Source organism: Oncorhynchus clarkii, chromosome 2 (genome assembly GCF_045791955.1).
Source record: "Oncorhynchus clarkii lewisi isolate Uvic-CL-2024 chromosome 2, UVic_Ocla_1.0, whole genome shotgun sequence".
Classification (NCBI taxonomy): Eukaryota; Metazoa; Chordata; class Actinopteri; order Salmoniformes; family Salmonidae; genus Oncorhynchus; species Oncorhynchus clarkii.
The window spans coordinates 34,758,412-34,774,123 of record NC_092148.1 but is presented as its reverse complement, the minus strand read 5'-3'; the positions used below and the strand labels follow the sequence as shown (position 1 = coordinate 34,774,123).

The 15,712-nt window shown below is 40.7% G+C and overlaps 1 protein-coding gene across 1 annotated transcript in view; it reads right to left on the bottom strand.

Moving 5' to 3' along the window:
• Positions 1-871: 871 nt before the first annotated feature.
• LOC139367080 (2-oxoisovalerate dehydrogenase subunit beta, mitochondrial-like) overlaps positions 872-15,712 on the bottom strand; it is a 74,391-nt gene continuing 59,550 nt past the window's right edge. Inside the window, exons 10-11 of the mRNA XM_071105101.1 lie at positions 4,913-5,074; positions 872-1,355 (exon numbers count right to left, since the gene is read on the bottom strand). Coding sequence (XP_070961202.1) covers positions 4,934-5,074 — 141 coding nt within the window. The 3' untranslated portion in view covers positions 872-1,355; positions 4,913-4,933. The remainder of the gene's footprint in view (positions 1,356-4,912; positions 5,075-15,712) is intronic.

Below are 15,712 nucleotides of genomic sequence, written 5' to 3'. Positions count from 1 at the left end.
GCTGATTCAGTCAGCCTTTTCTGTGCTCAATCCGCCAGGGTCGTGTTCAATAGGCACCCAAGTGTAAGAAAGTGAATTGAAACAGGGAGGGACTATTTGGGTTTTAAAACATTTTCCTTTTATTGCCCTAATGAGCACAAACCAGATTTATTTAATTAGGCAAGTCAGTTATGAACAAATTCTTATTTACAATGACGGCCTACCCCGGCCAAACCCTAACCAGGACGACGCTGGGCCAATTTAGCACTGCTCTATGGGACTCCCAATCACGGCCGGTTGTGATACAGCTTGGAATCGAACCTGGGTCTGCAGTGACACCCCTAGCACAGATGCAGTGCCTTAGGCCTCTGCGCTACTCGAGAGCCCATGGAGGTATTCCACAACAGATTCAGTAGATCTTACTCAAATATTCTCAAAGGTCACCTCCATAGCTTCATCATACAAGTGAATGACCAGTATAAAAACTACCATCTCAGCTATGAAAACCACCAAGACATTAAAGTAGCAATCAGCAGTTGAAACAAAGTATACTCCCGCCACTGTTTCGCCAAAAAGCTAACCACTCAATTTCATAGATAGAGCTATGGATGCAAGGACTGACCAGCCATGATATAAAAATTATAGTAATCATATTTTGAGGCTATACAGTGTTTGTATACATTGACTGTGTTTGCAAACATTGGAGTAATACGAGCTTATATTGTGGGTTTTGATGGGTTACGACAGTTGAACTCATGAGACATTTCTAAGTTATATTCTTCAAGAATCAAAGGGTACTTATTATTAATTTCTAAGTAAAAAAAATGGATGTAGTTACTTCAGATTGTCCCTTTAAAGAACTGTCAAACATAATGAGGCTGATGTACCACTGTAAGGTCAATTACTTTATTTTCATTAAAAAAAACAGGTCCATTATTTTTAGTACAGTCAACTTGATGTGAAACAAAACTAAAATGAGAAAAGGCATAGAGTCATATCGAGGGGTAAAATTAAACAGGGAAGACTGAGGCAGAGACACATTCAACAATCGTAACAGTCAGAGTTCCTATAGAATAACCCTTACTGGTACTCACTTTAGTGTTTGCGAAACTGTCTGTGTGGATCTGATTTACCATGGAAGCTAGAAAGCGTACAGTAGTAAGAGAGATGACCAAGAGGACACCTATTCCCCATTTACAGAAAAGGTTCACTAAACCAGAAGTAACAGTCTGTGCTTGCACACGGAGGGCCAAAAGAACCGTCTGGATTATGCTTCCTGATTGGATGGCCGACAAAGTGTATTTTTCTGGATAATGTCCATTGGTGAGAACAATGGCGAGAGGAAGCTCTGAGTCCAGGTCCTCCGAGACGTGGCTCTGGGAAGAATAAGGAGAAGAGAAAAGGTTCAGTACGTCAGTCCAGATATCATATTTGAAATTGCAGAGGGAGAGCGAGAGAAAGGCGGGGGTTGACTCATGTGGAATTCAATTTACCATGCCTTTGGTGACTTCTTCCCAGGCTTGTTTTTACAACATGGTGCTCAAAAACGACACAGGCAATTAAAAAAAGGGATTAAAAACACAGCCGATCGAGGCGAATGACGACAGCGCTCTCCAATTCACAGTGAATTACTCATCAACGCTGCCACAAATAAAAGATAATCATTTGCACAAACTATAAAAAAACAGCATGGAGCTACACAAGTTCAATTGGAGACATGAAGCATAATCATTAAATCTAGACGTCTTGTCAGTCAGCCATGCAAGCAGCACAGAGATCAGGATTGCGTTCAGTGGGTTGTAATGTTTGATTTTTTCAGATAGAAATATCTCATGCAGAACTGGTCCTCAGTCATGTCAGCTCTACAAAATACAGTGGGAAGAAAATGTATGTGAGAACCCTTTGGAATTACCTGGACTTCTGCATAAAATGGTAATACAATTTTATCTAGGTCATAACAATAGACAAACAGTCTGCTTAAACTAATAACAAACAACTATACGTTTTCATGTATTTATTGAACACATCGTGTAAACAGTGCAAGGTGGAAAAAGTATGCAAACCCTTGGATTTAATAACTGGTTGACCCTTCTTTGACAGCAATAACCTCAACCAAATGTTTTCAGTAGTTGCGGATCAGACCTGCACAATGGTTAGGAGGAATTTGGGATCATTCCTCTTTACAAAACTGTTTCAGTTTTGCAATATTCTTGGGGTGTCTTGCAGAGGTCGACCGATTAATAAGAATGTGTTTTGAACTGACTTTCCTAGTTAAATAAAAGGTCTAAAAAAAGTATTATTCTTTTTTTTTTTTATCAGCAAATCGGCACCCAAAAATACCGATTTCCGATTGTTATAAAAACTTGAAATCTGTATTTTTGGGCGCCGATTTGCTGATTTAAAAAAAAAAACTAGGAAAGTCAGTTAAGAACACATTCTTATTTTCAATGACGGCCTAGGAACGGTGGGTTAACTGCCTTGTTCAGGGGCAGAACAACAGATTTTCACCTTGTCAGCTCAGGGGATCGAATCTTGCAACCTTACAGTTAACTAGACCAATGCAATAACGACCTGCCTCTCTCTCGTTGCACTCCACAAGGAGACTGCCTGTTACGCGAATGCAGTAAGCCAAGGTAAGTTGCTAGCTAGCATTAAACTTATCTAATAAAAAACAATCAATCATAATCACTAGTTAACTACACATGGTTGATGATATTACCTAGCATGTCCTGCTAGGTAATATAATCTGACTGAGCATACAAGTATCTGACTGAGCGGTGGTAGGCAGAAGCAGGCGAGTAAACATTCATTCAAACAGCACTTTCGTGCGTTTTGCCAGCAGCTCTTCGTTGTGCGTCAAGCGCGTCAAGCATTGAGCTGTTTATGACTTCAAGCCTATCAACTCCCGAGAGGAGGCTTGTGTAACCGAAGTGAAATGGCTAGCTAGTTAGCGCGTGCTAATTGTCGTTGTGTTGCTGGTTCCAGCCCAGGTAGGGGCGAGGAGAGGGACGGAAGCAATACTTTTACACTGGCAATACTAAAGTCCCTATAAGAACATTCAATAGTCAAAGGTTAATGAAATACAAATGGTATAGAGGGAAATAGTCCTATAATTCCTGTAATAACTACAACCTAAAACTTCTTACCTGGGAATATTGAAGACTCATGTTAAAAGGAACCACCAGCTTTCATATGTTCTCATGTTCTGAGCAAGGAACTGAAACGTTAGCTTTCTTACATAGCACATATTGCACTTTTATTTTCTTCTCCAACACTTTGTTTTTGCATTATTTAAACCAAATTGAACATGTTTCAATTATTTGAGGCTAAATTGATTTTATTGATGTATTATATTAAGTTAAAATAAGTGTTAATTCAGTATTGTTGTAATTGTCATTATTACAAATACATTTTTAAAAAATTGGCCGATTATTCGGTATCGGCTTCTTTGGTCCTCCAATAATCGGTATCGGCGTTAAATCATAATCGGTCGACCTCTAGTGTCTTGTGTGAACTGCTCTCGAGGTCATGCCACTGCATCTCAATCGGGTTGAGGTCAGGACTCTGACTGGGCCACTCCAGAAGGTGCATTTTCTTCTGTTGAAGCCATTCTGTTGTTTATTTACTTCTGTGTTTTGGGTCGTTGTCCTGTTGCGTCACCCAACTTCTGTTGAGCTTCAATAGATAGCCTTACATTCTCCTGCAAAATGTCTTGATAAAATTGGGAATTCATTTTTTGGTTGATGATCCCAAGCTGTCCAGGCCCTGAGGCAGCAACGCAGCCCCAAACCACAATGATCCCTCCACCATACTTTACAGTTGGGATGAGGTTTTGATGTTAGTGTGCTGTGCCTTTTTTTCTCCAAACATAGTGTTATGTGTTCTTTCCAAACAACTTAACTGTAGTTCCATCTGTCCACATAATATTTTGCCAGTAGCGCTGGGGAACATCCTGGTGCACTTTTGCAAACTTCAGATGTGCAGCAATGTTTTTTTTGGACAGCAATGGCTTCTTCTGTGGTGTCCTCCCATGAACACCATTCTTGTTTAGTGTTTTACATATTGTAGACTTGTCAACAGATATTAACATGTTCCAGAGATTTCTGTAAGTCTTTAGCTGACACTCTAGGATTCTTCTTAACCTCATTGAGCATTCTGCACGGTGCTCTTGCAGTCATCTTTGCAGGACGGCCACTCCTAGGGAGAGTAGCAACAGTGCTGAACTTTCTCCATTTATAGACTATTTGTCTTACTGTGGACTGATGAACATTAAGGCTTCTGAGATCTTCTGAGATCTTCTGAGATCTCTTTTGTTCAAGGCATAGTTCATATCAGGCAAAGCTTCTTGTGAATAGCAAACTCACATTTTGTGAGTGTTTTTTATAGGGCAAGGCAGCTGTAACCAACATCTCCAATCTCGTCTCATTTATTCGACTCCAGGTTAGCGTTAGCGACTCCTGACTCCAATTAGCTTTTGGAGAAGTTATTAGCCTAGGGGTTCACATACCTTTTCCAACCTAGACTGTAAATGTTTAAATAATATATTCAATATAGACAAGAAAAATACAATAATTTGTGTGTTATTAGTTTAATAAGCACACTTTGTCTATTGTTGTGATTTAGATGAAAATCAGATCAAAATTGATGACCAATTTATGCATTTATCCAGGTAATTTCAAAGGGTTCACATACTTTTTCTTGCCACTGTACATTTCTATTGTCAACGTTCCAGAACATTGCGACTGCTGAACGCATACCTGATATAAGGCTCCTGATATAATCTATATTGTTCTTTATGAATCATTGTTAAAAAGTGGTTGGAGGTGATTTTTGATTGGATTAAAAAAAAATGAAGTGGGGGTTCAAAAAGGTGCACAGTTAAAAACTACAAACCCCAGAGAACAGACACATATATTTCCAACGTGGTACTCACCTGGGGATCAGTAGTTTGAGATCAGTAGCTGATCAACTTCTTGATGGCGTCAAAGCACTTCCACTTGTCTGGGATGTAGAAGGGTTCGAAGATGTGGGGGAAGGGAGTGTCGTAGCCGCAGACTCTAGCGATGGGCGCCTCTAGGTTGAGGAAGCATTCCTCCTGTGTACACACAACAGGTAAGTGGTCAGTCTCATCACATCCCTCTGGACATGGATGACAGGCTCTGCTGGTGTTTGGGTATTCGCAACAATTCGTGTTCATTAGGGCATGCGTCGGAAAATTTTTGCAAGAGGATATGTGAAAGTATTTGTAGTCAGACATGTTCAAATAGCACCTCCCCGTTTTAGTTGGTTTCCATCCTTCTTGTGCCTAAACATGACCCAGTTAATGCAACTGTTTATCGGACTTTGCATTACACACATAGGGCCAGCAATTTTCTTGACCACATTCCCTAAGTTCTAGACCTCAGCTGAATCTGGTAATGAATGGTGTGGCTGTTGAACAAGTTGAGAAGACCAAATTACTTGGCGTTACCTTAGATTGTAAACCGTCATGGTCAAAACATATAGTTTCAATGGTTGTAAAGATGGGGAGAGGTTTGTCCGTAATAAAGAGATGCTCTGCTTTTTTGACACCACACTCCACAATGCAATTCGTGCAGGCTCTAGTTTTGTCTAATCTTGGTTATTGTCCAGTCGTGTGGTTCAGTCCAGACGACTGGTTCAGTCCAGTAAATACTATGCATGCCAGTCTCTCTTGGCTAAGAGTAGAGAAGAGACTGACTGCATCACTTGTTTTTTATAAGCAACATTAATGTGCTAAAAAAATCCAAAATTGTTTGCATAGTCAACTTACACACACACTTACCCAACCAGACATGCCACCTGGGATCTTTTCACAGTCGCCAAATCCAGAACTAATTCTATAAAGTGTACAGTATTATATAGAGCCATTATTGCATGGAACTCAGTTTCATTTCACATTGTTCAAAAAAACAGCAAACCTGGTTTCAAAAAACAGATGAAGCTACACCTCACAACGCCTCTCCGCTATTTGACCTAGAGAGTTTGTGTGTATGTATTGATATGTAGGCTACGTGTGCCTTAAACATTTTTGATGTAGTTCTGTCCATGATCTGTTCTTGTCTATTAATGTTCGGTATTATGTTTTGTGTTGTCCCCAGGGAGAATATCTGCTGCTTTTGCAACAGCTAAATGGGTATCCTAATGCAATACCAAATACCAGAATAAACTCCAGGCCCCTGTTCTGTGCTAGACACTGAGCCAGTGGAATGGTATCAGCTTCACTGTCATGGCTGTAGCCACAGTAACACTAGAAGTGCTTCACTGAAACATTACCAACAGGTTCAGTGAATTCACTACCACTACCCTTAAAAGTTGGGAGACAAATGGCATATTTAAAATCACAGCTCAGAGCTGGACAACGCACAGCTTGTGTTTTGGCAGCACTGGAAAACAAGCCATCACTCGTCTCTATTGGCTTTTGACCTCCTCCCACAGCATCTGAATGCGATGAAGGGGCCAATAGCTTCCACAGGAGAGAAAAGCCACCGCTGAGCCAAATTAACCATAAGGTCTTAGCAACTAGCATTCACACAGACAGACAGGCTAGCCCTACTCTGTAGACATTGTGTTGTATTTGCATGTTTCTGCAGTAATATGTTTTTCATCTCCTCAAAAACATCTGGCAGTGTTCAGAAGAACGTCAGGCTCCATGAGAAAGCCTTTGTGCGTCTCCTTATTTCACGGACTGTAAAAACACAATAGAGAGCCTGCAGATGCGTGTCGGCTCCACGTCCCCAGTACCATGCCAGGCCCGCGGAGTCTAATTCACAGCTATAGCTTCAGCATTGCCAGCAGCGGCATGTCTCAGGATCCTTTGATATGTTAAAAGGGAATTAGCAGACAGACAAAATGGTCCTCTGGGCCATAAGGGTTTACTGTACCACGAGACGGGAATACATATGCAGTATACACTATTACCACTGTGGTACATAAATCGGTGTTAAAAGCAAGTCAGTTTTTTCCAGGTGTTAGGTTCTAAATGACCCTATTACCTCACGGACGATTAGGAAAGCTTAAACCAAGTTATTCCACCCATTGGGTCAATGCAGCTGCACAGACAAAGACACGTTTCCACCAGTGGTAGTATATATATATATATATATATATATATATATATATATATATATATATATATATATATATATATATATATATATATATATATATATACACACACACACACACCCCAATTTGGGTGGAGTATCCGCCGCCTCTTTAAATATTACATCTTTATTGCTAGGCAAGAAGTTAAATGATTACGGGCCACAAACTGTTCCTTCCCCCCTTTAAGGTGACCTGACCTCGACCCGCTTCCTCACTAATTCACAGCTCTCCACCCTTATCAGTGCCTGCCAACATCTGATCGTTTTCACTGCACTCAACACATTCCAAATTTAATTGCCTCCACCATATACATTCCCCCTTCAGATAACCATTAACTCCTACAGATAACCATAGCACTCAATATTTCAATAGTATACCTGATAATTAACACTTTTCCAAGTTTAGGAGTCAGAACCCAGAATCCATCACAAGTTTACAGTGTGCTCATGTGTATGGCTCATGGCCCACTGCAGTGTATCAAAGGGGGGGTGGGGGTGTCATTACTCAGCCCACAACAGGCATCCCCGCTCTGCCTCGCTAATTAGTGCTGATTAGCTTTAATGGATGCCTGCAGTTAGTGCCAGCCAGCATGCCCTCCCTTCCCCATCCAATCCTACCCCTCCTTGGCCATGTGGGCCAAACGGTTTCCGTGGATAAGTCCTTCTGTCCCCTCAAACAGTCTAGGGCAGAGCTGGGAAACTGGGCATGATGCATTGTATGTATAAGACCATAAGTTCACATTCTATAGTCAAATATATCGATTCACCTATTGCACCTAGTTGAGGCAAGAACATGAATCAATTTAGCCTCTAAGGTTAAAATCTTATAAGCCCAACATTTGTTTTCACAGTCTTGAAGAACTTTAATAGCTCTTCAACACTTGGAAGGTGAAGATTGTCTTGATGCAGAACTCTCAGAAAGGACGCTCACAATGTCTGGCAGTGGCATGTATGCCTCTAAGGCAAATAATAACATTTGAGCTGCTAATTATAATATTTGACCAGTTTTCCTTGCCATGTTACTCAGTGGAAAGCTATTCCTGGTCATGGGGGCTAGGAGTGTAACAGTGTAAAAAGGCAGACACGTGTGTGACAGCTGGAGGGGGCCTGCAGTGGACTTCAGTGACAGATTGACAGCACACTTAATCATGAAGATGAAGCTTAAAACTTAAGATGAGTCTGGTCAGGCCTGCATTTTTGTAGAGTTACATCAGAAGTGTGATAAATCCTGTCAGACTTTTTTTAAAGAATGAAAACATGTAGCATAGGCCATGTAGCCTAGTCCATCTCTACTAATTTACTGTCATGATTGAGGACCATCCATGTCTCTAGAGTGCAGAGCATTAAGGGAGAACGTCTCATGAGACAGTCTATGATCCACAGGCAGACAAAGACAGTACTAAAGGCTTTTTCCTGTCAGATTCCAAACTGTAATCTCCTCTAAATACACTTACTTACTGGAAGCAGGAGGAAGGAACAGTCTGGTTGCTTGTCACCACAGCTAAATGGTGATGTGCCACAGAACTCCGATTTCACTCAAATCGCTGTTTATCTTTGGAGAAAACACATCATTATATGCAATCTGACTTAAATGTCTGCATATAAATATGACAAAATGGCGGACTGCATCTCTCGAGGAGGCAATATTGAAAAATATAAAAATACCAACTGGCGGGGGTTTAGATTTGCAGTTGTGCGTTTTGCCTCCTGTCACATGGAAAAAGTGTGTCAGCGACAGCCACAGATTGGGGAATTCTGTCACTCCTGGGTTATACCAATATTACCAAATGGGACTCCCAACAACGACAAATCACACACTGCCTCCTGGGCACACACTAGCTGAATCCGTATTGTGACTAGGAATCAATGTAGAAAATATATTGGATTTGAAATAAGTAATCAACCAGTTATTTGTTTTGATCTAATTTGAACCAGCATTGTAAACATTGAAATTAGGGTAAAATGTTCACTTAAATACATTGACTTAACCTCTAACAGGTTGTCACAATCTAATTTCAACATAATCATCAGAACTATTTCATGTTGAAATTGCATTGAAAATGTCATAGAGAAACAAAACATATATTTTTCATCCTACATTCAATTGGGTGGTTGAAATTTTGTTGAATTTCATGTCATTTTTACATTTTTAGGACTGACCCCATTTAGTCGACTATTCGATACTTTTTTATATTTAGTCCCAAATATATTGCCTTTGTAAAGTACTCAGACCCCTTGATTTTTTCCACATTTTGTTAAGTTACAGCCTAAATAAAAATGTATCAGCAATCTAAAACAATACTCCATGTTGACAAAAGCGAAAAACAGGTTTTTAGAAATGTTTACTTATTTATAAAAAATAAAACAGAAATACCTTATTTACATAAGCATTGAGACTCGACATTGTGCTCAGGTGCATCCTGTTTCCATTGATCATCCTTGAGATGTTTCTACAACTTGTGGTAAAATCAATTGATTGGACATGATTTGGAAAAGCACACACCTGTCTATATAAAAAGGTCCCATAGTTGACAGCGCATGTCTAGGCAAAAACCAAGCCATGTGGTCGAAGGAATTGTCCGTAGTGCTCAGAGACAAGATTGTGTCGGGGCACAGATCTGGGGAAGAGTACAAAAACATTTCTACAGCATTAAAGGTCCACAAGAACAGAGTGGCCTCCATCATCAAGAAGTTTGGAACCACCAAGACTCTTCGTAGAGCCTTCTCGGGGGAGAAGGGGTTTGGTCATGGAGGTGACCAAGAACCTGACAGTCACTCTGACAGAGCTCTTAGAGTTCCTCTGAGGAGATGGGAGAACCTTCCAGAAAGACAATCATCTCTGCTGCATTCCACCAATCAGGCCTTTACGGTAGACTGTCCAGACTGAAGCAACTCCTCAGTAAAAGGCCAATGACAGCCCACTTGTAGTTCACCAAAAGACACCTAAAGACTCTCAGACCATGAGAAACAAGATTCTCTGGTCTGATGAAAGCAAGATTGAACTCTTTGGCCTGAATGCCAAGCATCACATCCGGAGGAAACCTGGCACCATCCTTACGGTGAAGGATGGTGGTGGCAGCATCATGCTGTGGGGATGTTTTTCAGTGGCAGGGCTGGGAGACTAGTCAGGATCCAGGCAAAGATGAACGGAGCAAAGGACAGAGAGATCCCTGACGAAAACCTGCTCCAGAGTGCTTAGGACCTCAGACTAGGGTGAAGGTTCACCTTCCAACAGGACAACGACCCTATGCATACAGCCAAGACAATGCAGGAGTAGCTTCGGGACAATTCTCTGAATATCTTTGAGTGGCCCAGCCAGAGCCTGGACTTGAACCCAAACAAACATTTCTGGACAGACCTGAAAATAGCTGTGCAGCAACGCTCCCCATCCAACCTTCACCCTAGAGCTTGAGAGGAGAGGAATGGAAGAAACTCCAAATACAGTGCCAAGCTTGTAGCGTTATACTGGCTGTAATTGTTGCCAAAGGCGCTTCAACAAAGTACTGAGTAAAGGGTCTGAATACTTATGTAAAAGGTGACATTTCAGTTGAAATTTTTTATAATTTTGCAAAAATAAAACACTTTTTGATTGTCATTGTGGGGTATTGCGTGTAGATTGATGAGGAAAGAAGATTTAATCAATTTTTGAATAAGGCTGTTACGTAACAAAATGTGGAAAAAGTCAAGGGGTCTGAATACTTTCCGAATGCACTGTATATATTATATATTTTTTTAAATAGCACATAAGACATCCATCATTCACACCTGACTAAGTGGACTAATCCATTGCAGAGGCTGTGGCAAATGGCACACCGGTAGTAAGTCTACATTTAGAGTAAATTCCCATCATTTCTAATCTACAATGTTTGTTTGGTTACGGTCATTTCTGTTAATACATTCAATATATTATGACAGTCTTACCTTTCTCATTGTAGGAGTGGAAACCGTTTGCAGAACGCACAACCTAGGCTACACTTTCATTCCATTTACGAGTTGTCAATTTATAAATGATCTTTTGTTTGGAGCGCTCCTGTCAGTCTTGAGAAAGGAAACACACCCGATTAAGTATAGAAGTAGGCCTAGGAATCCTGGCCTGCGAGCAAATGTAGGCCTATAAATGTGCCCAGATCTGGGGATCTGATTCTATTTCTGACTGTCTTAACTCACCACCACTGTGGAGCCTCTCAAAGTATTTTTTTCTTCACCTCTAACAGCACGTAAACAAAGTCTGTTTTTATATCCATTGAGAATGACAATAGTTCAACACAGCCTATTTGAAAAATCTTTCCAGCTCGCTCTCTTTCCTTAACCACTCAGCATGAAAGGGGGAGAAAGTGTCATGCTCCATAAAATAGGCCTACCTGATTACTTCTTAACCCTTGCGCAAATAGCCTACAGCTGTGTGTCAGGAGATCACTGGTGTGGGAAACTGAGGGCCCAGAATATTTTATTTAATGTTGTAAGTTTGCTAGCACTAGCGTCGGGCTGGACCAAGTTGATAGTTGATACTAATGTTTCAGGTTCCTTGCAAACAGGCCATGTGTAGCCAATATGACTTATAGGATATTAATTTTTTATCAGGATATTGGCTACCTGCAGGCTGCTATTTTTACATATTGGCAATGACAATAGAAAGTTACTTTTAGATTGGTTATCTTTTTCATTTAGATTAACGACAAGACATTGATTGAGATATAAAGACTATTATAAATTGAAACTGTTCCACGAAAATGTGCATGTAAAAATCATAACTGGCACGTAGATCCGTCGAAATGGTACGATAACTTGGCACTCCAATTTGAAAAGCTTGCAGACCGCTGGTGTAGCCCTTTACCAGCAACTTCAGGAGCTTAACAGAAACAGTTTTTTTTTTAGTTTATTAAAACATATGGAAATATTCACATTTAAAACTTTTAACTGATCGATTGGCTGAAAGAACAGACGACTCTCGGTCGACTAAGATTTTTTTTAAAGTCAGGGACAGCCCTAGACATTTTATTTGAACTTGTTTCAATGTTGATAGTAAAATGGTATGGTTGAATCAACATCGTTTTAGTGTCATGCCTCATGAACCTAAATATAGAGGTATATTGAAATAAAATGTGAATCCAAAATCCAACGATTCCTGCCTGAACATTGACTCCTACTGGTATACAAGGGGCAATGCACTTCAGAGAGAACAAGTCAACCGTCCAGATGATTACCTCTATGTACCCTGCTTAGATTTGGAAACAAGCGGTGTTCAATTCAGCGGACCTACCCTGTCAACACATTTAGACATTGATAAGCTTCCATACTCATTTGAGTAGACTACCAAAAATACACTGAATAGTTGAAAATAACTAACTTTTCTTACATAAGTTGTATGTGAAAGTCAATTTGGAATAAGGTTGAGTTTATGTAGGCCACATTGACATCTGATTTGCCCAATAAAGGACACCATCATTTCAACATTTAGCTAGGTATACTCTCATTCATCCATCTTAGGAAGTTTAGAAATAGCTACCATTAGCCCTATAAATAGGATGCCAAATTCACTACCAAACCATGAAAAACAGCCCCAGACCATTATTCCACCTCCACTAAACTTTACAGTTGGCACTATACATTGGGGCAGGTAGCGTTCGCCTGGCATCCGTCAAGCCCAGATTTGTCCGTTGGACTGCCAGATGGTAAAGAGTTTCATTGCTCCAGAAAACACATTTCAGTGCTCCAGAGTCCAATGGCCACGAGCTTTACGCCACTCCAGCCAACGCTTGCCATTGCGCATGATCTTAGGCTTGTGTTTGGCTGCTGGGCCATGGAAACCCATTTCGTGAAGCTCCCAACAAAGTTATTGTGCTGGCGTTGCTTCCAGAGGCAGTTTGGAACTCGGTAGTGAGTGTTGCAACCGAGGACAAAGATCTGAATACTTATGTAAATAAGATATTTCAGTTAAGTATTTTTTTATACATGTGTGTACTTTCCTCTGCCTAGTCTCTCAGCACCGATTAATCTGTACCTGTATCATACTTACATAGGCTCTCCAATGACTGATTATCAACAAACATAGGCCATTTAAACACCGCTCCGAGGTTGACAGCAGTCCATCCATTTTTTTTCATCAGAGTTCTTATTTTACTGGGTTTACAAATAATACATGGTGTGGTCATTTTTTTTTAAAGACCTCTTGGAAAATCCATGTTGATCTTTAAAGTATTTGTTTACTTCCATGGTTCCCATATGAACAATGGTTTCAGAGGGTTCAAAGACAGCCGCAGATAGTGGGTTCATAAAGACTGGAAGCTTTTAGAGACTGATTAGAGGAGTTAATTAAAGACTTCCTGTGTACTAGTACTTACATATATTACTTACTAAGCAACTTCCTGGAAGGAAAAATGAGTCACACAATCTCTGATCATCCTATTGAAGGTCAAATTTAGGGAAATTCCTTGCAATTTAGATTAAAATCTACCTCTACAGGTAAAGGATGGACCAGTATGGATGAATTAACACCCAAACTGGCCAAAGAGTGGTTCATGCTAGGCTGTGGCCATTCAACCCATCAATTGTCAAAAAAGAGAACATGGAGCTTGGAGCGATACCTCATGTCCATACTCTACCACAGCCTGCAGGCTATCCAATTTCACTTTCCTCAGTGTGTGTGTAGCCTAACAGGCCTCTTCCATAAACACATCCCTTTGAAGGAGATTGGTGTATCCTGTGACGGAGAGAGATGGGGCATCCAGCCATGGTTTTACAGTGGAAGGTGCAGGAAAACAGCGCCTGAGGAAAAAACCCAGCTTTCTTTAAAACAGCCTGACAGCCAAACAAGGGCTCTGCTTCTGATTCGGAAGGCATTTATGGCAGAAAAACGCAGGCCTTCATCTTTGACCAACCCCAACTGGGCCGGAATGGAAGACGGCCATCCTTGATGTGAGGCCCGGACCAGTAATCCGGGCCTGACCACAGCTCAGCAATAACCACAGCTCAGCGATAAGCGTTGGGTTGGAGTTTGATGCTGGACTCCGCACCATTCCCATTACACACAAATAAAAGGAAGGAACTCGGCAGAGCAACCAGAGTGAATGATTCCAACGTGTCTAAAAGCTGTGGTAGGGCTACAGCAAAGGTTACGGGACCAAAGGCTGTGTATAATTAAGCATTAAGGCCCGAGGGCATGTGGTATATTGCCAATATACCACGACTAAGGACTGTTCTTAGGCACGACAAAACTATTGCTATTATAGACGGGTTACCAACTTAATTAGAGCAGTAAAAACACGTTTTGTCATACCCGGGGAATACGGTCTGATATACCACAGCTGTCAGCCAATCAGCATTCAGGACTCAAACCACCCAGTTTATAATCTGGGATTGGTGTTTGCAGTGACTGGGGAGATGCAGCATGAACTGTTCTGCTTCATCCCTAAGTGTACTTCCATGTATAGCATGAAACAGACTTAAAGTCACAGTGTGGCTTGTAAACACAGCCTCTACTGTACAATCCAATCCCAGGGGTCTAGCCTATAAATACTATACAGTACCAGTCTTTTACACACCTACTCATTCAGGGATTTTCTTTATTTTTACTACTTTCTACATTGTAGAATAATAGTGAAGACATCAAAACTATTAAATAACACATATGGAATCATGTAGTAACCCCCCAAATAAGTTCAATCAAAATATATTTGATATTCTTCAAAGTAGCCACTCTTTGCCTTGACAGCTTTCCACACTCTTGGCATTCTCTCAAGCAGCTTCATGAGGTACTGTAATGCATTTTTCCTTCTAAATGCGTTTGAGCCCATCAGTGTGTTGTGACAAGGAATAGCTCAAATCAGAAAAGAGAAACGACAGTCCATCATTACTTTAAACATGAAGGTCAGTCAATGCAGAACATTCAAGAAAGTTTCTTCAAGTGCAGTCAAAAAACCATCAAGAGCTATGATGAAACTGGCTCTCATGAGGACCGCCACAGGAAAGGAAGACCCAGAGTTACCTCTGCTGCAGAGGAAAAGTTCATTAGAGTTACCAGCCTCAGATTGCAGCCCAAATAAATGTTTTACAGGGTTCAAGTAACAGACACATCTCAACATCAACTGTTCAGAGGAGACTACGTGAATCAGCTCTTCGTGGTAGAATTGCCAAATCAGTCAAATCAGCCAACAAGTGCTCAGCAGATGTGGGAACTCCTTCCAAGACTTTTGAAAAAACATTCCAGGTGAAGCTGGTTGAGAGAATGCAAAGAGTGCACAAAGCTGTCATCAAGGCAAAGGGTGGCTACATTGAAAAATCGCAAAAAAATATTGAATTGTTTTACACTTTTTGGGGTACTACATGATGTGTTTTATTTCATAGTTTTGATGTCTTCAGTATTATTCTCCAATGTAGAAAATAGTAAAAATAAAGAAAAACCTTGAATGAGTAGATGTGTCCAAGCTTTTGACTGGTACTGTATGAAGCACAGCAAGGTCCATGTGTTAATCGTCACAAAGCTGAACGCACAGTAGTATGGGAGAGGCTGCTCAACTTTACCATGGCACTCTTTGTATCCCTGAGGTCCATTGTAAGTCAGCAGAGAAGCTCTGATATGAGTAGAGGTCAGCCAATGACAACACCTTTTG